General features: G+C 46.2%; 1 protein-coding gene across 1 annotated transcript in view; it reads left to right on the top strand.

Annotated features, from left to right (window-relative positions):
- The window catches only part of LOC116948682 (disco-interacting protein 2 homolog C-like), a 96,226-nt gene that overhangs the window by 47,137 nt on the left and 24,586 nt on the right, over positions 1-24,503 (top strand). Inside the window, exons 11-25 of the mRNA XM_032965622.2 lie at positions 1,051-1,174; positions 1,707-1,816; positions 6,065-6,167; positions 7,285-7,349; positions 8,107-8,200; positions 8,899-9,018; positions 10,302-10,416; positions 11,529-11,677; positions 14,808-14,944; positions 16,791-16,871; positions 17,370-17,497; positions 19,047-19,161; positions 19,857-20,058; positions 22,784-22,890; positions 24,098-24,178. Of these exons, the coding sequence (XP_032821513.2) occupies positions 1,051-1,174; positions 1,707-1,816; positions 6,065-6,167; positions 7,285-7,349; positions 8,107-8,200; positions 8,899-9,018; positions 10,302-10,416; positions 11,529-11,677; positions 14,808-14,944; positions 16,791-16,871; positions 17,370-17,497; positions 19,047-19,161; positions 19,857-20,058; positions 22,784-22,890; positions 24,098-24,178 (1,731 nt within the window). The remainder of the gene's footprint in view (positions 1-1,050; positions 1,175-1,706; positions 1,817-6,064; positions 6,168-7,284; positions 7,350-8,106; positions 8,201-8,898; positions 9,019-10,301; positions 10,417-11,528; positions 11,678-14,807; positions 14,945-16,790; positions 16,872-17,369; positions 17,498-19,046; positions 19,162-19,856; positions 20,059-22,783; positions 22,891-24,097; positions 24,179-24,503) is intronic.

Here is a 24,503-nt window from a genome sequence, read left to right as displayed (position 1 = left end):
TGTCACCAACTCTGGTAGGGGGCGATATTGCTACGTTCTTTTTATTCAATTAAAATATCTTGAGTTATTTTTTTGTTAATTGTCAAAGATGGACTGTGATGCCAGCATGCGTGGCCTCCTCTCTTTAAAATAATGTCACAGGATCTTCAACAACTGCAATTTAGTGGATGGGGATTATTGAATGTTAATACACCCACAGTATTTACCATGGCAGTTATTTTTATTACTATTTGCTATAAATATTTTACCAGGTAAGACCCACTGAGTTATATAGCGACTTGGCCGAAAATGATATCTCGAGGAAGTGGCTTATCATGTGGAAATTGATAGCAACCAAATACTCTTAAATGCATGTTTATAAATGTGGAGGGAAAAACCGGTGGACCGGAGAAAAAAACATGTGACCACTCTATATATACAGGGGTCAGGGTCGGGATCGAACCCACAACCTCCTGTATACCAGGCGGGGTCGTTAACATCTCGCCACCGCGGTGCCCCAAAGGTTCATGCTTCGAGCCCCACATCTTCGTGCCGATGGGCTCGAAGCATCAACCTTGGCAACAAGCGGCAAATACGCAACCACTTGGCGGCAAACACCTGACCGATTGGCCGTGTCAGAGCTGTCTGACGTACACATTGCTCAGGATCTATTTAGGTCATCATCCTACAAACCATTTTCATTTTACGTTTGTGTTCGCCAATAAATGACGCTTATTTTTTGTTTGCTCAGCCATATTTAGAGAGCAGTGATTGTAGAGTCCGCAGACTCGCCAGCCTGCTCGTTTCGCCCAGCTAAATGTCCGCTCAATCACTACAAAGTCACTTCTCATCCATGATCTCCTGCTGAATGGCATGATTGACATTCCCGTCTCGCTGAAACTTGGCACACAACATCTGAGCTCCACTCCCTCTCTGAAGCTGTCACGCCCCTGGCGAATACACATATTTCATTTATGATGTAGAGGTTTCTGGCACAATCTTTAACGTTCCGGGAAGGCTTTGATGAGCTGGTGTAACCCTTGATAATTGCCTGCATTTCAATTTTGCCAGGACACGGGCTGCCAACAGATCGGGTTTTTGCTGGGCACCTGCGGCGTGACCGTGGCTCTGACCAGCGAGCTGTGCCACAAGGGGCTTCCCAAAACTCCTGCTGGCGACATTTTCCAGTTCAAAGGTCAGTGCCAATGCTTGTACCCCCCCCCCCCCCCCCTGCGCAATGAACTCACCCTGAGGAAGCTTGTTTGGGAGCTGACCCCGTAAACGGTCATGATGTCACCTGGCCACTGATGTGTATAGCAGTCAACCACTAGACAATTACTCGCACATTGAAGGCCCCCCCCATCCCCTCACTGATCGAAATCGGGGACTTTTGCTGGTGTTGCCTTTGCTGTCCTGGATGTCCCTGGGGCCCATGGGCCCTGGTGGCTCGGTTTCATCGTCTTGAGGCTGTGCCACGGTGTTGATGTCTCTCCCCTCTCCCATGTTGGCCTGCCCCTGACCCCTCTTCTACCCTCATGTAGTTGTTTTCATAAAGCGTCCAGAGACGTCGCTATATGTAAAATGGAATAGTTTTTGTCGTTGCGATGTAAGGGGGGTGGGGGGGGGGGCTAGCCGTGTCGGCCCTCTCGGTCCGCGGCTCTCCCGCTCATTGCTGTCGCGCTTTTTCTGCCTGTGTGTTCTCCCCCCCCCCCCCCCCCCCTTGTCAGGCTGGCCCAAGCTGCACTGGTTCGTGACCGATTCTAAGAATCTCTCCAAGCCGTCCAAGGACTGGATGCCCCAGATGCGCGACGCCAATGAAGACGCTGCCTACATCGAGGTGCGCATGTCCTAACGGAGGACGGCGGTCGATGGGCTGCGGTCTGTCTGCGTCACCTCTTTGTGTTGCGTTGTTGTCTTAATGGCTGGCAAATTAGCTGCTTTCTCATTTAATTTTGTTTTATGTTTCTACTTATCCTTTTTGCTATTTACGTGTAAGTCATCAGTTTTTTTCCGGAACGGAACCGGAGGAAAAAATAAAATAACCTTATCGGTACCGAGGCTTCCACAAGGCCAATGCGGGGGAGGGCTTGCGGCACAGTTTGGCGCCAGCTATGGAAGAGTGCGGTCGTGTCGCTACGGTTCTCTGTGCTGAGTACAACAACATCTTTAAAAATAATGGCACTATTCCTCTCTAAATAAAATTAACGCTCGCCACTTGCGCGTTCCGAGATTCAGCAATGAACGGCACCAACCCTGCAACTTGCAGACGCCTCGGAATGGGAAATGGTTAACATGCAATGCAGCTACTTCTGCGTTGGCTCAGAACGGCGTTTAAATGTGAATGCATCTCAGGCAGTTGTACAAGAGTGGGGGCGGGGGGGGGACACATTGGGAGGAGAAGTGATAAGATTAGTGACAAGGAAGATGGTGGAAAGAGTGGGGGGGATGTGGTGTGAGAGGTAATTGATGCAATGTGAGGAATAACCAGAGGATATAATAATAGGGTTTTTCCCCTTTTTTCTGGCAACAAAACTGAAACCTTTTTACAAGGATTCATGTCTGCATTAACCACAATACCTGCAGTCAGAATGCAAACAACAAACATACTATGATAATATATGCATTGTCCTTGAAACTGATTGGTCCACACCACGGGACGGCTTTCTTTTGAGCCTCGACCCAATTGGTGCTCGACCAGATGACGCTAAAAGGCGTACAGCTCAAAGACAATGCACTATCACGGGTCAAGGCTCAAAAGAAAGCCGTCCCTTGGTGTGGACCAATCAGTTTCAAGGACAATGCATATATTATCATAGTATGTTTGTTGTTTGCATTTTGACTGCAGGTATTGTGGTTAATGCAGACATGAATCCTTGTAAAAAGGTTTCAGTTTTGTTGCCAGAAAAATGGGGAAAAACCCTATTCTTATATTTTGGTACTGGCAAAGGAGGTCTAATGATGAACCAGAGGATACTTGAACAAGGGTATGGAGTGAGCAGTGTAATGGAGAAATGCACAAGAGGCCAATTCGAGTTTTTTGCAATTACCTACAGCCATATCTCAAGGTGTATCCGTTGTATTGCAACTGTGAGTGCCGAGAGAGTCTTTGGAGTGTCGTAAGATGCTAGTAAGTGTGCTGCTGTTACGCTACGCTACAAAATTCTTGCCAAGGAGCATAAACCATTACGTGAACTGCGGTCATCCTTGCAGCGGCTTTTGGCGAGCCATCGACCGTAAATGGTCACTGCATTGTGTGCTTTCAGATGCGCTTTTGCGGCCGTCTGGAATGCTCTTCCGATATTAGGAAGCCACTGGAGAAATGCACATTCAAATATAGATTGAAAACGTATTTCTTTAGAACCGATTTTCTGTTCCCCCGCACCTCCGATTAGCACGGTTGGCTACGTATGGTGCGAAAGTAGTTGAACGTACATACAGTGAGGGAAAAAAGTATTTGATCCCCTGCTGATTTTGTACGTTTGCCCACTGACAAAGAAATGATCAGTCTATCATTTTAATGGTAGGTTTATTTGAACAGTGAGAGACAGATTAACAACAAGAAAATCCAGAAAAACGCATGTCAAATTTTTAATAAATTGATTTGCATTTTAATGAGGGAAATAAGTATTTGACCCCCTCTCAATCAGAAATATTTCTAGCTCCCAGGTGTCTTTTATACAGGTAACGAGCTCAGATTAGGAGCACACTTAAAGGGAGTGCTCCTAATCTCAGCTTGTTACCTGTATAAAAGACACCTGTCCACAGAAGCAATCAATCAATCAGATTCCAAACTCTCCACCATGGCCAAGACCAAAGAGCTCTCCAAGGATGTCAGGGACAAGATTGTAGACCTACACAAGGCTGGAATGGGCTACAAGACCATTGCCAAGCAGCTTGGTGAGAAGGTGACAAGAAATTTTGATTTAAAGCTTTCGTGACTGCAGTAATTCATATTCTTAGTTCTTTCGGTAAAGTCACGTTGAAGGGAAACAATAAAATAATAAAATATATATAAAAACGTGACTTTACCGAAAGAACTAAGAATAAGGTGGCAAGAGTTGGTGCGATTATTCGCAAATGGAAGAAACACAAAAGGACTGTCAATCTCCCTCGGCCTGGGGCTCCATGCAAGATCTCACCTCGTGGAGTTGCAATGATCATGAGAACGGTGAGGAATCAGCCCAGAACTACACGGGAGGATCTTGTCAATGATCTCAAGGCAGCTGGGACCATAGTCACCAAGAAAACAATTGGTAACACACTACGCCGTGAAGGACTGAAAGCCTGCAGTGCCCGCAAGGTCCCCCTGCTCAAGAAAGCACATATACATGACCGTCTGAAGTTTGTCAATGAACATCTGAATGATTCAGAGGACAACTGGGTGAAAATGTTGTGGTCAGATGAGACCAAAATGGACCTCTTTTGCATCAACTCAACTCGCCGTGTTTGGAGGAGGAATGCTGCCTATGTGACCCCAAGAACACCATCCCCACCGTCAAACATGGAGGTGGAAACATGATGCTTTGGGGGTGTTTTTCTGCTAAGGGGACAGGACAACTTCACCGGGTCAAAGGGACGATGGACGGGGCCATGTACCATCAAATCTTGGGTGAGAACTTCCTTCCCTCAGCCAGGGCATTGAAAATTTTGTCGTGGATGGGTATTCCAGCATGACAATGACCCAAAACACACGGCCAAGGCAACAAAGGAGTGGCTCAAGAAGAAGCACATTAAGGTCCTGGAGTGACCTAGCCAGTCTCCAGACCTTAATCCCATAGAAAATCTGTGCAGGGAGCTGAAGGTTCGAGTTGCCAAACGTTAGCCTCAAAACCTTAATGACTTGGAGAAGATCTGCAAAGAGGAGTGGGACAAAATCCCTCTTGAGATGTGTGCAAACCTGGTGGCCAACTACAAGAAACGTCTGACCTCTGATTGCCAACAAGGGTTTTTCCACCAAGTACTAAGTCATGTTTTGCAGAGGGGTCAAATACTTATTTCCCTCATTAAAATGCAAATCAATTTATAACATTTTTGACATGCGTTTTTCTGGATTTTGTTGTTGTTATTTTGTCTCTCACTGTTCAAATAAATCTACCATTAAAATTATAAACTGATCATTTCTTTGTCAGTGGGCAAACGTACAAAATCAGCAGGGGATCAAACACTTTTTTCCCTCACTGTACATACAAACCACCTGGGTTCAATGCCTGGTCACGTACAACACCAGTGGCACTTTTATATAATTAACAAGACAGTTGCTGTGAGCAAGTTTAATTTATTTCAGTTAACAGTTTCTTGCCTGCAATTCTAGTGGTTGGCAGAGTTGCTTGCGGAAATGGAGGTTTGAACGGTAGGGTTTACACTACTATTTGACAGAGGACCCTATATTGGTAAACCAGTTACTGACAAATTTATAGGGCTGAAATCCTACTGGATTGTCATTAAATTTAATTTGGATGGTCATTTCCCCCTTAACCATTGGTAAATGTTATGCCAAGCTCTCCAGATAATCTGCGTTCCGGGTGCGTTCCGCGTAAAAATTATAAATTATGGATACAATTTTTAATCAACGCGTAACGAAGAGGCAAATAAAATTTTAACTGCATGACTCAAGTTCGCATAACAGATAAAGACTGACGCTAGCGCGGTCAAGGAATGGCCATATGATCCCCAGGGCCCATTAGGGGGCGTTTGGCAATGTGTACCACTGAACTACAGTGCATACTTTGAGCTGGTCTCTCGGTTATTGTCTCCTTTTACTCACATGGTGTGAAAATTGCCAAGTGTATATGCTAGTCTTCAGCCTCCTCATGGTATATTAGACGGTAATGGTGCAACTCTGCAATGACTTCCTCACCCCACTGCTGACGGATGGATCTTTGCGAGAGAGCGCTCTATTGAAACCCTCCAGTGGATATGATTATTATAATTAATATCTTTCTTATGCAGTGATCCTTATGTATATTCCACAGTGAGTAATTATCAGGTAATCTTTTAAACCTGGCCAAAAATAAATACGTTGGGAGAGACAACGGGGCGGCTGGGCGTACGATGCCTTGAGTAACGCGCGCGAACGCTTCCGCAGTACAAGACAAGCAAGGACGGCAGCGTGATGGGCGTCGCTGTGAGCCGGGTGGCAATGCTGGCGCACTGCCACGGCCTGACGCAGGCGTGCGGATACACCGAGGGTAGGACCCCACCCTCCAACCACGTCCGCACCTACATGAACGCCTGCGTGCCCCCGCGTGTGTTTGTGTGATTTATGTTCGGGTGGAGCTGTGATGCAGTGGTTGGCAGAGCTGCGCTGCGAAACTTGGCTTCCCGAGTTCGATTCCTGGTCATGAATGATAACAGTGGCGATGATCCGAACTGGTTCTGAGCCCTCACCTAGGCTGATTCGGTATCTCGTGCCGTGGGGAGACAAAGGGGGCCAGCTGTCGTACTGGCCACACATCACCCCGTCGTGCACTGTTCCAGGCAGTCGTAGGTGCTTACACTTGTTCCAACAGTTTATGTAGGCTATATGGGGGCTCTTTGTCAATGTCATTTATAATTTTCATCAGCTTATCGAGGAAAGCCACAGCTAGAATTGTGACTCAGCTTTCCTAATGGTCATGTATTACGATATTTATGCCCCCTCTTGAAATATTTGCGAAAGGCTGTTATGCAAATCTGCTTACATTATCTCTCAGTCCAGGATAACAGTTAACAACCACTCATCAAGACAATTACTACTCAACGGTGAACCTTTTTCTGAGCAGCGATACATGCCTCATGAATAAAATAAGGACCACCATCATCCCGGGCCCCATGATTATTTGCAATGCACTAACCAGGGTATGCTCAAAGCCCAGAGCCAGCTCCCAATTTTTTATCAAAGTGGAACTCCATAATAGAGGTTTTTTTTGGGGTCGATCACATTGACATAAATGTGTCTTTCAACCCACCACCACCCGACAGCCAATTGGAAAGGTTTTTTTGCGTAAACAAAACGTGCCAATTAGTTACTAGTTCAGCACACCGTTGTGTTGGAGAGTAAATGCACAACATTTATAATTCGAGTACGGCGTTTCGCTAGTGATTACAACCAGCTTCATCAGGCGATAGCCAAATTTCTGAAGAATTCCTCCTGTATCAGTCTTGGAGTGGAACTGGTTAACCTGCCGCTTGGCTGCGCACAGCTCTGTCACCCTTGCCCCCCTGTGTCTTGGTTGGCACGTGGCCAGGCTCGTGTGCCATCGGGGGGCAGGCTGGTGCGGTGTAAAGTGTGGTCCCCCCCCCCTTCTCGTGTTTCGCCCCGTGCAGGAGAAACTCTTGTCAATGTGTTGGACTTCAAGCGGGAGGCCGGGCTGTGGCACGGCATCCTCACGGTAAGGCTCGCGGTCGCAGCACGTGTGGGCTTGCCCCGTTTCGTTGCTCGCATTGAGGCTCACTCGTTCTGACTGAACGTCCAGACGGTCGCCTTATGTGCTCGTGTGGTGCCCGATAACAGTGTTGGGCACTGGGCTGCGGCTGCTCGCACTTGGTGCGAAGCGCTCGTTCGTTGTCGACGTCTTTGCCCATCCCTCCTTCTTTGCCGCTGTTTGGGCGCTGTACCTCTGATCGGCACCTCCGATTAGCACGGTTGGTTACGTACGGTGCGAAAGAAGTTCAACGTACATACATACCTACATATGTAAAAAAATAATGTTGGGATAGTGGGTATTACCTGCCCTTGTTTTGAGCAATGTGGCTTAACTGTAACTATTTGCCTGGCAGTAATCCAAAGCTGTAACCTCTAACCCTCATTCCAGCCATAATCCTAACCTTCATGCCAACCTCAACTATAATTGCTGTGCAAATTTCTGAATCCCATGGTATTTGGAGTGAATTTCATTGAACGGCAGTTGTGTTGTTCGTGCGAGGTAAGGCGGCATACAGACCACAGAGTTGAGAATATTTGTTAATAACATGGCAGGGGTGGCTCTTTGGCGCACGTAAAACCTCGTTTTACAGTCGTGGCTTTTGGCTCCTACAGCTTAGCGTCAATCCACAGAGAAGCCCCTTTTGTTGTTGCTGCTGCCAGAGCAGGGCACAGTTTTTGATGAGTGTTTGTTGTCCTCTGCCTCCTCCGCACCCCCCACGCAGGGCGTGATGAACATGATGCACATCGTGTGCGTGCCCTACACGCTCATGAAAGCCAACCCCCTGTCCTGGATACAGAAGATCCACGCCTTCAAGGGTTAGTTCACCTCTATTCGCTTTTTGCCATTTACCGCCGACAGCAGATTTCTTCGTCCCTGTTGGCAGTGGCGTGGAAGCTTGAGCTGTGGATACTCTTCTCCCGACTTCATTTGTCGTTGAAAGTCAAGTGCCTTGCTGCTCAAGCAAACATTTGGGGGTAGCGCTTATCTCCAGTAAGACCGTGAGCCAAGAGTGGAAAATTCAACATTCCCACACTGAGGGCCAGTATCTCCAACGGAAAAAAACACTGTTGACTTCCTGCAAACCGGTCTCCCTTCATTGACAACATTAAGATAGTTGGTTCACCCAACTGGGATTTGAACTCCTTAACTTAACGACTGAGATCTGCTTGCTCTGACCATGGCGCCACATGACTCAACCATCAGTTTCGTTATCATCATCACCATCATCAACCATGATCTGTCCGCTTCTGCACGAAGGCCTCACCAAGCAAGCTGAATAAGTGTTTAAAAAAAACGGAGGGGATTTACGTAGGGCCGAATTTCAACCCCTATCTGTCTGGATCAGTGACCCGGAAAAAAAATGTTGGCACTCGGCACACTGCATCCTCTATATCTCTCGCTATGGCTGTGGCTACTAATCACATGCCACCTCCCGGCCTACTACAGTCTACCAGTGGAAATGATTGTTAAGGCTGTACGGGTGATCTTTGTTTTTTTGTCTTTGCGTCTGCAGCAAAGTTGGCGTGCGTCAAGTCTCGGGACATGACCTGGGCTCTCATGGCCTTCAAGGAGCAGAAGGATCTAGCCCTTGGCTCTCTGAGGATGCTGGTGGTGACGGACGGCGCATACCCATGTAAGGGAGGCATGCACGTGGTGCCACCTGAGCATCGGTCCCTTTTTTAGATGTTCTCTCTCGATCCATTGTCAGGGAGGATTGGACCAAAGGTAGCCGTTGTGTGCGTGGAAATAAAAAATATTATTCACCCCTGTTCCACGATTCATTATTTTGATGCAGGGATATATAATTTTCTTCTAATCTTTATGGATGTGGCACCTGTAGTTGATGAAACATTTCCACTCACCTCATTTCATTTATATCAAGTTAAATTTCATTTATTAGGTATAGCCCTGTGAGCCATGCGGCTCTTGAGGCGGGTGCAACCGCAACAAACAAAATCACCTTCACACCTTCAGTGTTTCTGTGAACGAAGTGCACTTAGTAAAAAATGTGAATACTTTATTGTTATGCACGTTATTCAATACATGTACCATGAGTCTAAAATCACTTTTAACTGGGGGAAACCTTACAAACTTAGAAGATGTGTCTGGAGGAACGGTAGCGTAATTGTTTATGCCCTGTTATATAATAATAATGTTTCGTTTGATATTGTGGCATTCATGCATATTTCATCTCAAAAATCACTGAGCAACCACAGACAAGCTGGAAGGCAGCTATGCTGTGAGCAAACAATTGCCCAAGCTTTGGAGTCCTCTATATATCAAGCTGTTTTCTGCCAATTAGTGAGTGTTTATATGATCTAGGCCTTTTGTGTTTGGTGGCTGTTCATGGACATCAATAGCAAGTGGTGTCTATATCTGTACTAGGCCACTTCTAGGTTGACTTCGCATGATTTTATGTTATTATACTTGTTTAACCAGGAAAGTCTCATGATTGTTATTTACTATTGTCTTGCCAACTTGTCGCAGAAGGGGGCAATGATTGGTATGTGTATTCAAATGTTAATCAGGATTTTTTGACCATGCTTCACCATGCTGGTCTTGTATGGGTAAAAATGTTTGATTTATATGTTTAATTAACAGTGTGCCCCCCTATCTGGTATAGTTTGTTAGTTCTTTGAGGCAAGGCATTGAGAAAGGTTACAGAGTGGCAAAAATGGAGAGAGTGATGCAGAACACATAGTAAAACTGGCCTAAATATATCATACTGGTGCAGCCTTAACGTTCTGCACTCTAATCATAGCTATATATTTCCTTACGTCTTTGAGCAAGACATTCAAATAGTGTGGTACGCGCTGTGTTGTATGTATGTTGATCTTCTTTCGTGCTGTACGTAGCCAACCGTGTGAGACTGAATACCTCGTGGCATCGGGCTATGTGCGTATCACTACATTCCAGGGTCCGTGGCGACTTGTGAGGCTTTCGTGAAGACGTTCCAAGGCAGGGGCCTGCGGCGTGAGGCCGTGTGCCCCTGTGCCTGCTCACCCGAGGCCCTCACTGTATCCATGCGCCGGTGAGCCGTGCCACTGCTGTCATTCCATGCCATAAATATCGGAACTATTTGATTGTCGCCACGACCGTTACCATTTATTGATATTTATGAATGTATAGTTACAGGCTGAGCGTTTGACAGGTCTCCCAGTTAGTTATTAAAGTTTTTAATTGGCCTGTTAACCGAGAGAGTGCATCGTCACCTTCGCGCCGATACGTTGCACTTCACCGGTATCACCACTCGCGTTGTCCGTTTGCCTCCATGATTTTACTTCTCTCAAAGCCAGAGCCACTGGGCTGTTCTTATTCACAATCTCAGCGTGTGGCGTTTGACCATGATGTGCAAAAGCAAGTGTATTACACATGCCTGCTTGAAACCACAATCACTAGGCTGCTATGATGCTTAATGCATTTCTACTTAACGTGTTCTCTGGTCAGGTGGAGTGACAGATGTATATATAATGTACAGTATATATGAAGTTGGCTAGAATGGTTATTTGAGCATTGATGGACTTGTGAGCTATGTGCATTGTCTTTTGATCGCATTCCAACCACGAACACTTTAGACTGCATGACCAGTGCTGCACTACAGTATGTCTGTATGTTGAACTCTTTTTGCACCGTACGTAGCTAACTGTGCTAATCAGAGTTGCAAGGGGATGGACAGCAAACTAATTAGAAAAAGCAGTTCTCAAGAAATACATTTTCATTCTAGATTTAAATGTGCATAGCTCCAGTGGCTTCCTAATATTGGAAGAGCGTTCCAGATGCCTGCAGAAGCGCATCTGAAAGCGTGCGGTGGTGCAGTGTTCATCTTTGTTCGATGGCTATCCAACAGGTAACCTTATCACATTGGCTCAGGATCTGGTAATTTCTGTAAATAAATTCCATGGCATCCCCAACAGGTGCACGTTTGCACACGGTTTGTGTCTAATTTCCATTGAAATTGTTTTTTTTTCCCCCACCAAACAAACTCGCATTCACGACAACCCAGTTTTTCGTCGGATACCTACCACTTGCAATCGCTTGATTTCTCCAATCCCCCTGCAACTGCCGCGCTTGGGCAGAACTCTCTCTCTCTCTCCTTAGGTGCCGTTGCCCGGTGCAGTCGATAACCGCGCTGTCCGCCCACAGGCCCTTGACGGAGGGAGGCTCTGGGTTCCCTCCGCCCGCCCACTCCTCCCTTGCGCTTTACGGCCTGAGCTACGGCGTCATTCGCCCGGCGACGGACGTCTCGCAGTCCGCGCTCGCCCTGCAGGACGTCGGCAACGTCATGCCCGGAGGTGTGAGGCTCACATCGGCTCTCCGAATGTGATGGGAAATGTGCACACCGATTTGTGGAAAGTCAACAAGGTGGGGGGGGGGGGGGTGGTCATCTCATCAGAAAAAAACTGGCCCCTTCCTGTGGAAATGTGGAATTTCCACCGCTGGCTCTGGGTCGCCAGAAGAGATGAGTGCTACCCCCATTTGCTTGATTGGAAAGGGAGATTCTTGGATTTGATCTGATAATCCAAATGCCAGGGACAAGCTCTTGTAGAGACAAACTTGTGTGGGAGCATCTTGGGGCCATCTGATACAAGAATGAAGCTGCTCCTGTGAAGTCGCTTGGAAAGTACAATCACAAGGTTGGACTGCGCTGCCATTTTCAACGCGTGATGTCACCGAGGTGTGACCGGTTTATATGCAAGAGATAAGTTATTGGAAATTGTGGACATTTTCTCAAACGTTTGTAAACTGTCTTGCTGCTATTATTTATTCAGCGATAGACTGTAGACCGGTTTCATCCTCATCAGGACTCATCAGCAGAAACCCTACTGTGCCACTCTGACGGCACTAAATTGACATTGCGGTGTACAGTGCATTATGGCATTGTGTGGTGATGTGTCATTGGGGTTAAAGTGTCGTGTTTCATAGTCGCCACAATGAATTCAGTGCAGGTGTTTGTGGTATGAGAGGGAAAAAAAAGAGTAACTTTCCTTCCTACGCAAAGTTATTTAATTCATGACATTTGCGCAAATTATAGTTTTAATTGTTAAACAACATTGTGCTTTGGTTTTTCAGTAGTACCTTCCACGATGCTCTGTCGATGAGTGCTGATATATGTACCAACATGATTCTGAAGCTTTAACTTCATCTTAAATAATTGAACCGTTCAATTTAATCCCTCATCATTGAACCTATCCCAGCCATTGACAGTCACTTTAACCCTAAAGGTTATCCTTCCATTGACCCACTCAAATCTGTTGCTGTTACCTTGAGAAGCTTCATTGCCAAAAGCAAACAGCTTCATTCTTCTTATCCCATAAAATTCCCGACCTTCAATCTCTAGGTTTTACGTGCAGGTATCAGCGCATGCGTGAAAACATTTATAAAGTTTCTCTGGAAGAAATCACATAAATGATTTAAAGTTTGGATAGAATAAAACCTTTATCTCAGGCTTCCAAAGATGACGGGAGTCTGTTTTCTTTAATTATTTATGGGGGTTTTTCTTCCACAGCATCATTTTATATTCTCTTATATGCCTTTAATATAATACGGCTACAAACATAAACGTATTTTGAAGTATATAGGTCCTTCTCTCCCTTTGATATCGGTGTGTTTTTGTGCTTGCTTGTTGTCCTGCGCGACGCTGTACACATGTACACAAGGGTGTACATATGTGATGACGGCCTCGTCGAGTGATGCACACTCTTTAATCTGCAATAAGACTAAAAAGGACATGAGGAGAAGTATCCCCACGTTATGGACATATTAAGTACCACATGGTAACGCGCCCCTACTAATTTGTCTCTGGCTAGCTCGGCCATGTGACCGTGCTCCAAATTTGCAGTGTAATGGGCTGGCAACTTAGAATAATTGGAAATGTTTGCCCCAGTGGAGTCTCGCTTTGACTCAAGACCATTTTTTTAAGGGGTTTCCTGTTTCAAGGTATTCAGCCAATTATTAGTTTTGAGTAAAAACACATGTTATGAAGAAATCGACATCCAGTTCTATATTTCCATGTAAAAATGTAAACTGGCTTTCTAGCCTTTCGGCCTGTTTGCGCAGGAGATTTTGTGTTTACCGGCAGCGTTTGTTTGACCTTGTCGACTCGAGACAGAAATTTTGAATTTCTTGGGGGTGCTCATCAGCAGTCAGGAGTGTTGAGACTAGGGTCTAAAGAAAGCTGTCTCTGGTGTGGACAAATCAGTTTCAAAGACAATACACATTACCAGAGCATGGATTTTGTTAGCATGTTCACCACAAGTACTGTGTGTGGTTAATGCAGACAGGATTCCTTGCAAGAGGTTGCTGTTTGGTGTTTTAACATCTCGCCCGTTTTATTGCCAGAAAGGGTAAAACCTATTTTTATATTACATTATGAGACCTCCTTTTGCCAGTAGCAAGATATAGTAATAGGTTTTTACCCTTTTATCTGGCACCAAAACTGACACCTTTATACAAGGGATCATGTTTGCAATAACCACAACACAAGCAGTCAAAATGCAAACAAAACGAGACAACTCTGATAATGATATGCACTGTCCTTGAAATTGATTGGTCCACACCCTAGACGGCTTTTCTTAGAGCCTAGTCTCCATTGTTGTTTATAAAGGTGTCAGTTTTGGTGCCAGATAAAAGGGTAAAAACCTATTACTATACCTATTCTTATGTTCTAGTTTTGCCAGGCGTTATTGGCAAGATCACTCCTCTGCCAACGGAATAAATATTTTACAATTTTGTATATATATAAAAAATAATACTGTAATGGGGCATTCTGTGTACAACCGTAATAAACATAATTTAACTAATAAATAACTTGCCTTTGAGCGAAAGGAGGAGACGGCCTCTGTGAAAGGCCTAAAACGCATCCAAGATACCGTTGAACAATTATAATTTTTTGTCTCAAAATGTGTTTACTTCTATAACGAAAAAATAATGAATAATTTTTAAAACTACGTTTTGTAAACATATGTGCGACTACTTGTGTCTGCGGCCTTTAATTAGATTTTTTTTCAAACGCCTTGTTAATTATTTTCTCTGATCTCTGTTCTCTCAATGGGCTTGCACCTGACTACACAAAGAATGAATAAACACGTTTCAGCTGCTGCTATGTGCTGTGTATATGGTGCAAGCTTGCCAAACATGTAGCTTGTTTGTAAGCACATCCAGCGACTCGGGCTTTGTAAATACCATCAATTGTATCAGTGAGGGTACGTGTGTCTATTTTTAGATGTGTTATGTGTGGGGAACAGTGGCGCAGTGGAGCTGACGACTTTGTTATAAATTCAACGGCCACAGTACTTCCTAGCGGGGCTCCCTAAAGACCCCTATCATGGATGTCCTTCCAGCAGCGGCGTGAATCGGCATTTGCAGCGCTGTACCGTTAACCTGTGAATTAACAAACATTTTCGTTGCGTGTGTGCGGCGCAGCGATTGCGTGTGTGGTGCGGCCCGACGGGCCTCCACAGCTGTGCCGCGAGGACGAGGTCGGAGAGATCTGCGTCCGCTCTCAGGCCACGGCCGCCTCCTACTACGGCCTTGCCGCCATAACCAAGAACACCTTCGAGGTAGGCAGTGAGCTCCACGATGCACCAAGGGCTTCATTTCAGCCATGTCAGGCTGGATCGGCGACCCGGGTAATGTCCGGGAAATTATAAAAGCTTTCCCGTTCTGAGATGTCTGCACGTTTCCAGGTGGGTGTCCTGTTCACCGCTGAATCTCGGTACGCGTAAGCGGTTCAGCGTTAATTTGTTTTTAAAGACGTTGTACTCACCGCAACAAACTGTCGCGACATGACCGCACTCTATGATAGTTGGCACCAAACTGTGGCACATGCCCTCCTGCATGGCCTTGTGGGAGCCTTGGTACCGATAAAGTTATTGTAATTTTTATTTTTATTCTGGTGACGTTCACGTACGTACATGTTTATCATCCAAACGGAATCGGAAGAAAATCTGATGACGTACGTGTCTGTCATCGGAATGTTAAAGGGTTAATAATAATTTCAACTTGTAATGCACCGCCTCCCACAGAAAACTAGGGATGCTAGCATTTACTGCGATGTTAATAAAAAGAAGCTGTTCTTAATTTTGATCACGAACCCTGGATTTGCGAAAATTCATCAAAGGGTCAGCCGGCTGTGAATTATTCCAACCAAAGTGGGGGATGCAATGATGCACCCTTTCCCTAAAGACCTCAAATAAAAGCTAATATACAACAGAATAGCAAGTACATCTTTGAGTCAGGGACTCTTACGTGCATTCTGTGAATAAACTATACCAGTTTGATTGCACACACAGTTTCTAAATCTAATTAGGGGTAAAGTCATTCATTAACGAGGTGTGATCCCTTTGCGATGGTCGTCCCTTGCAAAGCAGCAAACCAAGTACTCTGTGCGCCCACTCTTGCTTGTACGGTACAGTACGTTTATTTTTGCATCTTTCGGCTCTATTTTAAAAGGTATCGGTTACATTTTAATGTGCAGCAGCAGCGCGTAGTGATGTATGACCAGTGCTGTTCATTGGTGCAGAATTTTGCTTTTCTGTGGGGTTTTGTGGTTTCGCCAACTATGTGTTATGTGTTCCGGGAACGAATGTGGTCATCGTTCTCGCATAGTTCTATTTTTTGGATTTGTTGCTTGCGCGGCATTAGCTGTTGTCTGCCGTTGCCAAATTAATTACGAAAGTCAGTGCGACACAACTGACAAGGCCATGCGATGCACACCAGACCATACTAGATGTGCTTGCGTGTTTGTCTGCGTCTTTGTTTTTATTTGTATTTGTGAGCCGTGGTTACCTACCGCTGCATGCATTTCAATCCCAGTGGGTCCACTCGAACCAGAGTTTTTATTCCACACACCGCACACCAGGACAAATTTATTATTTTGCTATCCGCTATCACGGGGCCCCCATTAAGTCTCTTCGGACTGAAATGAGAGCATCTGCTGTGATCTCATCAGCATCCTTATTGACTGGGGAGATCAAGGTGGTTGGTTTTGTTGGTAGTGAGTCACACCACTTTTATACATGCTACCCTGAATAGCTTTCTTGCTAACAACACCAAGGGGGGATGGGGGAGGGGTTGGGGGAGCAGTGGCCGCAGCGTTTAGCGTACAGCGCTATGAACTCAACGACCAGAGTTCAGGTTCATATCCACTGCTCACACGCTTGACGAATGATATCCGAAGCAGTCCTGGACCCGCACCCCCCGCCTTCCTCAATTGCCGCCGACGAGTGTTGTTGACGGGTAGGCCAAGACAACCTCTGTAAGTGGCACGGCATGGGGGAGCCCTTAAACCTGCAGTGGATTGACAGTTTCTGTACAAAAGCGCCAAGCCTGGCGCTCTTTAAAAACAAAAAAAAGGGTCTACAAATGGGAACTGTCTCTGTGCGTGTGTGTTGCGTGTCCATGCAGGTGTTTCCAGTGAATGTTGTGGGAGCTCCGTTCTGCGAGCATTCCTTCGTCAGGACAGGCCTGCTTGGTTTTGTGGGAGCGGTGAGTCACGAGTCCCTTTGGAGTCGCACTGTAAACTGGTCTTCTGTGGTGAATGGTACCCAATGGAAAATGTCAACAGTGTGTGTGTGTGTCGATTGGTCACTGTTCTGGGCATCCAAATGTTTGCGTTTGGGTGTGCATGTTGCTGTACGTGTATGTGTATGCATGTGGGTGTTGCTGTGCTGCATCTGCCAGTCATCTCAGTTAATCAATCTGTGGCACCTGGATCTGCCCCGTGACCTCCTGCCGGCGGGCGTGCGACACCTCACGTGGCCTTAAAGTGCACATCGCCTGGCACAAGCGCCGTGGTGACGTCATCACCACTTAGTGGTGAACGGCGGTTGTTGTTGCTACTACGCTGGGAGCCAGAGCGATAGCAGTAGGAACACGTGGATCAGTAGAACACGTCCGATTGTATGCATGCATCCCTGTGTGGCTGAGTTGTGCACCCAAGGTGTTTGTGATTTTAAGTGAGTGTATTCCTGTCTCGCTGTTCAGGGTGGACAGGTGTTTGTGGTGGGTCGCGTCGAGGGGGTGATGACAGTTGGCGGACGCCGCCACAGCGCCGATGACCTCATCGCCACTGCCCTGGCCATCGAACCGATCAAGGTGGTCAACCGTGGCAGGTGAGCGGAGTTTAAACAAATTCAAAGTCATCATGAGAGAGCGGAGTAGGTCACGGGATCAAGTCCTAAGTCAGACTGCTGAGGTTTTGGGTTCAAACCTGTGGGTTGTCATTCGGAGCATTAGAGGCTTGTGCAGAGCGTTTTATATCCTCAGCACAGTAACGTATGTGTAAATGTGCGAGTTCGTCATATATTAAGGATACATTATACAGTTGCAATTGTAGAGAGTAGCTCACCTTTTTGGAAAGCCAATGAGCGCAATCCAGAGGGCGATCAAGAGAAGCAAATTGAAAAGATTTTGATGAAAATCTTCAAGTGGGATTTTTTGGGCTTTTCCACTTCAATGTGAGCGGTGTCCTTTGTGCGATCAATTTTAATCGGAGCAAGTTCAGATTTACAATACCTGCTTTTAAGTAAGAAAATGCTTATTCATTTGCATACGAGCATCTCGTAAAATTGTACTTAATTTCGTACTTGGTTAACTTAGACGTTTGCACTCGGGTTTGTCAAATCACACGAGCATTTAGCGAAAGGGAGGTTGAACAAATGCGGCGGCTTTCCTAAACTTTGGCCGTGACGTCTACGCACAGCAGGCCACTGTCATGAACTCCAGGGGTGGTGGCTTGCCTTGATGCACATGTAAACGTGCGCACGCATGCATACGCATGGCCTTTTTAACTCTCGAAAATATTTATTTTTTGTATCGGAGCTATCACTTGTTTTGTGACAGTAGCCAGGGTGCGATCTGAACGTCTGCATTTAACCGAAGCCGCTGGCTCTTGTCACTTCCTGCAACATGAGAGACGGCCCCGTGGTGTTTTCCCCCGTGCTCATTTCCTGCGCGGAGAGCTCCCGTCGAGAGCGCGCACGGGAAAAACAAACCGCACTTATCAGCTGCGCCGGCTGCTGCCGCCGCCGCCGCTGGACAACAGGACACGTCAGTGCCACGAGCATTGTGGGTCAGGAGGTTGTGATTGCCGCGTGACTGTTTTGACTCCTCCTTGGCTTTCCCAGAATTCCCAGGAATAAGGTGAAAGGCAGTGGGAGGTAATCTAGGTCACCCCATGCTCGCCTAGGTAAAAGATTTCCCACAAGGTGGGAAGTCGGCAGCATTTGTACTTCTGTCGTATGGCGTATTGCAGAGATGAGAAACAGATTTTTGTAACGGCAACAAAAAAAGTTACAGATCAATATCATTAGACCTCCTTTGCCAGTACCAAAATGTAATAATAGGGTTTTTCCCCTTTTTTTGACAAAAAAACTTAAACCTTTTTACAAGGATTCATGTCTGCATTAACCACAATACCTGCAGTCAAAATGCAAACAAAAAAACATACTATGATAATATATGCATTGTCCTTGAAACTGATTGGTCCACACCAAGGGACGGCTTTCTTTTGAGCCTCGACCCAATTGGTGCTCGACCAGATGACGCCAAAAGCCATTGGACGAGGTGTGGAATGGTGCACTAAGGAGAGTTTAAAAAAAAAAAATTAACGGTGGCGTGCTGGCACTAGTGAAATGTTACACTTGCTCCTCTATCTTTTAGGATTGTGGCTTTCTCGGTAACCATCCTACGGGACGAGCGAGCTGTGCTCGTCGCAGAACAGCGGTCCCAGGCCTCCGAGGAGGAGTCGTTCAAGTGGATGAGCCAGGTCATTCAGGTGAGCAGAGATTTTACTGCCGCACGATTATTTTCGATGCGAGTCGTGACACGCGGTCCCTCTGAAAACGAAAGTCAACAGGTTGTGTTTATTTCCATTGACGGCTGAACCTGTGGTGGAAATTTCACATCCCTATGGCAGGGACTAGTCATCTGCATAGTGCTCAAACAGAAATATATTAGTAATAATGAGGACCACGTTGTCACTGTTAGCGGTGTCCATTGTTATTATAACTGCATTTGGTTAGCACTCGTGTATGTTGGAAGTATTCTCATCGTGAATACGGTGAATATTGTCTGTAATAATCCATTTTGCATGTAATAATTAGAATTCAAAACATTTTATCTTATTTTATTTTACCATCATTATTTAACCATCATTGCCCTCGAACAAAGATGGTCACTGCATCACACGCTTTCAGATGTGCTTCTGTGGCCGCCTGGAATGCTCTTCCTTCTGACATGAGGAAGCCACTGGAGCTGTGCACTTTTAAATCATCTCGATTGAAAACGTATTTCTTTAGAACCGCTTTTTGTGTTTAGTATGTTTTGTCGTTTCCCCGCACCGCCGATGAGCCCGGTTGGCTACGTACGGTGCGAAAGAAGTTTAACATCCACACGTAGATACTTACGGTCATGGTGGTCGTTACAAACCACCATCGGCACCTCCTGACACCCGCGTTTTGCCCCCTCCAGGCTGTCGACACCATCCACCAGATGGCGCTCTACTGCGTGGTGGTCGTACCGGAGAACTCGCTGCCCAAGCTCGCGCTGGGCGGCGTCGACCTGTTCGAGACGCGGCAGCGATTCCTGGAGGGCACCCTGCGCCCGTGCGGGGTGCTCATGTGCCCGCACGCTGCCATCACCAACCTGCCGCGGCCCCGCGAGAAGCAGCAAGGCAAGTGGCGGTCGTCGCCAACTTCGCGGTCTTGTCGCTGGATTGAGGGACTCTTTGGGGTTTTCCCGAGCGGCAGTGTTTGTTGAGAGCGGCTAAGCGGCAAATCTAGAGACTGCTTTGGACGAATTGCATAATGTGATTCGGGAACAATATCAGGTATGGCTTCAGGAATCTGTGTCCCGTTTCCTTTGCTGAAGACTTGGTAAATTGTCTAGGGACATATTGACTTAAAGCTTTTGTGACTGCAGGAATTCATATTTTTTGGGTCTTTCAATAAAGCCACGTAGATAGAAAAAATAATAATATCACGACGTTTGGATCGCAACACAAACAATCGTCTTCAGGTGAAAAAAGGAGACGATTGCTTGTGTTGAGATCGAAACGTCGTGATATTGTTATTATTTTGATTATTTTTTTCTATCTACGTGGCTTTACCGAAAGACGCAAAGAATAGGGGCATATTATTGGTTCTTTCGGTAAAGTCACGTAGATAGAAAACAAAAATCAAAATTAAAAGCAAAAAACCCACGACGCTTCGATCGCAACACAAGCGGTCTTCTTCAGGTGGAAAGAAAGAAAGAAAGGAAAAAAACGTTTTGATGTTCGTTTGGTGACTTTCCCCTTGAAGGAGTTTGCAATGCTGAAGGCAAAGATCGTTTTCTTGCTACGGTTGCACGATCCTCGCTCTCTTCTCCGCCGCACCACCCGACAGCAACGTTTAATTACGCCGAGATTGTGGTGTCAAGACTTTGTGTAAGACGCTTGAGTCCCAGTTAGAAGTGGGTCAGGGCATGCAGAGCGATTTCTTAATTAACTTAAATTCTTGACTTAAAGCTTTCGTGACTGCAGGAATTCATACTCTTTGGGTCTTTCGGTAAAGTCACGTAGATAGAAATTAATAAAAGTAATAAAAAATCACGACGTTTCGATCGCAACACAAGCAATCGTCTTCAGCTGATGATATCATTGCCCAGGTCGACGTAGCCCTGAAAGGTTTGGGACACATTCCTGCAGATGTGGCGAGATCGGAAATCGCTGCAATCCTAAAAAACGCTAAGAAACCCATTAGCAACATCAGCAAGGATGAGCGCTTTGAGCTTGCTCAACTGAAAAAGAGAGATGACATAGTCATCCTCTAAGCTGACAAGGGCAATGCCACTGTCATCATGGATAAAATCACATAGAGGAACAAAATTCATTACCTACTTAATGATGGCAGCTATACCAAAATAAATAGAGATCCTACCAACCGCCTGGTTACGAAAACTAACAATATCATCACTGATTCGACATCTTTAATCGAACCAACCAAGCGGTTCTCTCTAAAACCCTCTGCTGCAAGACCACCCAGATTTTATGGCTTACCAAAAATCCATAAAGATGGTACACCACTCCATCCTATTTTCTCCACCATTGACTCACCCACCTACAAACTGGCTCGATTTATGTCTGAGACCTTGCTGCCATTCACTGGCAGACCACCTCAGCTGTACTTAATTCAGCTCACTTGGTATCTCTAATTAAAGCCACCTCACTATCTCCAGGTGTTTTGTTTGTCAGCTTCGATGTAGTTTCTTTGTTTACCAAAGTTCCTGTGCCTGACACCATTGCGATCATTGAAGATTTGGTCCAACAGGGACTGAATGCTGGAATGGTACATTCTACAAACAAGTTGAAGGTACCCCAATGGGTTCTCCGTTATCTCCAGTGGTAGCCAATGTTTTAATGGAAAAATTTGGGACAGATGCCATCCAGACATCCATCCTACGTCCTTCCTTGTGGAAGAGATACGTAGATGACACGTTCGTCGTCTGGCAACATGGACTGCCAGCTCTGAACCAATTCTTAAACCACATCAATTCCATACACCCTGCCATCGGATTCTTACATTTACTTGCAAATTCCATCTCTAGCCCCACCCACTTACCCTTGGGTTGTACCCATGTCAAACCTATATAACCTTTGGCTGCAGTAGCTCTCTCGCTATATTTCTTCCTGCCTCAGCCGTCCGCCTGCTGTTTTTTTTCACCTGAAGACAATTGCTTGTGTTGCGATCGAAACGTCGTGATTTGTTTATTTTTTATTATTATTTTCTATCGACGTGACTTTACCGAAAGACCCAAAGAGCATAACTTGAATTCATAAAAAGTCAGTCAATTATATAAGATAAAGATCCCCCGTATAGCCTTACCAGATTGTAGGGGCAAGTGCTGTTAGTGAGCACCTATGAAGGCCGGAACGGTACACGAGGAGGTGGGTGGCCAGCACCACGCTCAATTATATGACCACTCTGAGACATGCAGTGCACAGTGTGATGGTTGATATGCTCTGTAAATGTGAATGTAAATTTGTTTATTATTTTATTAATTATAATTGACTGCCTCGGTATTCCACACTGGGCCTGGGTGATCTTATTTGCCCAGCCTGGATCCTTACCCCTTATTAAGCCTTCTTCACCTCTCTTATCCCCATTTCCTTTCCCAGAATCTTGCTTTATATATTTTTTTCTGAAAAAAAAGCATTATTCCTTGCATATTATCATATAGCTTATTGAAATTAGGTTTCTTTTAAACACTATAGATACAAAATGCCGATACTGGGCATGCAGGGTCAATCCTCAGTGTGACGCACACTACAGGCGACCTTGGATAATGCTCTCCGATGCGCGTAACCGGTGTGTTTAAGCCGTGGTGCATTAATGGACCTCGTCGTGTGTGCTCGGCAGAGATGGCACCGGCGAACATGATGCTTGGAAAGCTAGTGACCGGGAAGAGGATCGCCGAGGCTATTGGTCGAGACCTGGGCCAGAAGGACGATGACCAAGCCAGGAAGGTGACCGTTGTTACGATCTCAATCGGTTCCATTTGCTTGCAAGTGTCACCACCACCAGTGTGTGTGTCAACAAACACAGGGCTTTGACTCTGAAAGGACAAACGTTTGCTTTGTTTAAGATGTATTTTTTACTCCCGGCGTTCCGTTGGGCATACTTAGTTCAGCGGCTTGGCACCGATGCGCAATACACACGCACGGCTGTGGCACGGCGGCATCCGTTTGAAGTGCCGTACCCCGGCAATGTCGGATGTGGCTTGGCTTCTGCCAGGGCCGACGGGGCTGACGCACGTGGCAAAGAGAGTCGCAAGAGACGTGCAGTCGTTCATCGCAAAAGCGCCGCGGTGTTATGGCTTTGCGGTGAATGTGAATGCAGGCGTGGGGGGCGGTGGGGGGAGAAGCGCCTGTTGGGTATGCGAGTGCCGCGGCTCTGTTTTGTGTTTTTTTGTGGAGTTGCCCTCGTGCCAAAAGTCTCACGGAAGTCCCGCGGTGGTGCTGTTCCGCCAAAGAATTGCGCACATTGGACGAGACGTGGGAAAGTGTTTTTCCTCGAGCGGATGTGTTTTCTTTAATGTCTGAAACGTTCCGGTTTGTTGTTTTTAATGCCTTTTTCACAGTTTTTTTATTTATCCAAATCGCAGGGAGAAATAAGTGAGACTTCTTGTTTTTTTTTCGGTATGAATAATGCATAGTGCGTACGCGCGTGCGCGTGTGTATTGTTGGCTTGTGCAGTTGCATTTATGGGAAATGGTAATGTAGAGGTTTGCACACTGGTGCTAGGTGCTGTCATGCTTATGGCCTACTGGGTGCAGGGTTCTAACTATGATACAATTGGTATCTAAACATGACATGGGCTTCACCTATGTTGATAAAAAAAAAGAGAGGTTAGGTCACACGCATTAGAAAACTAAATAAATTACTTCATTACACTCATCTTGTGTGACTGTATCCCTGAATTATAAGTGGCTAGTACAGTGAAAAAGGAAGGATTACTCGGCATTCGGTGGTTGTTTATGGTGTCGATTTCCCAGAACGCCGAGACGTGACGCGCCGCCGTGGAATATTACCCTCCGCAGCACGCGTGCGTTCACCCTGAAGCGGCGCGTCCTTTCTGTGCTTTTTTGTCAGCGTCCGCTTTGCTCGAGGAGCTGTAGCTCGCAGGCACGCGAGCGTGACTGACGTAGCCGTGTTTTGGCGTTTGTGCTGCCAGTTCCTCTACCTGTCGGACGTGCTTCAGTGGAGGGCTCAGACTTCGCCGGATCAGAACCTCTTCACGCTCCTCAATGCCAAGGTAGATGGCGGTGTTCGTCTCGCACTGGTAAAGTCACCCTGGCTCTTGCAATGGAAGTGGCGTAGAGACGAAGGTCGCGTCGAGGTCACCGAGTGCGTCGCCTCGCTCAAACGCGCCGGGGGCGGCGCTCATCTCTCGGTTGGCAGTTTGGAGCCAGCGGTGGGAATTCACACTGCTCCTACGGGCAATTGATAATATATTTTTAGTATGCACTGCTATTGTGGAAGGAGAGGCTGAGAGTAATCTTGACAGTCTTCGTTTAAGAAACCTAACAAAGGAAACGAATCTGCTAATTCGTACTCCCATGAGCACTGTGTTCAGCCTT

Source organism: Petromyzon marinus, chromosome 34 (genome assembly GCF_048934315.1).
Source record: "Petromyzon marinus isolate PM22_M1 ecotype Great Lakes invasive population chromosome 34, UKy_Petmar_22M1.pri1.0, whole genome shotgun sequence".
In the NCBI taxonomy this organism is placed as follows: Eukaryota; Metazoa; Chordata; class Hyperoartia; order Petromyzontiformes; family Petromyzontidae; genus Petromyzon; species Petromyzon marinus.
This window is presented reverse-complemented; position numbering and strand designations above follow the sequence as displayed.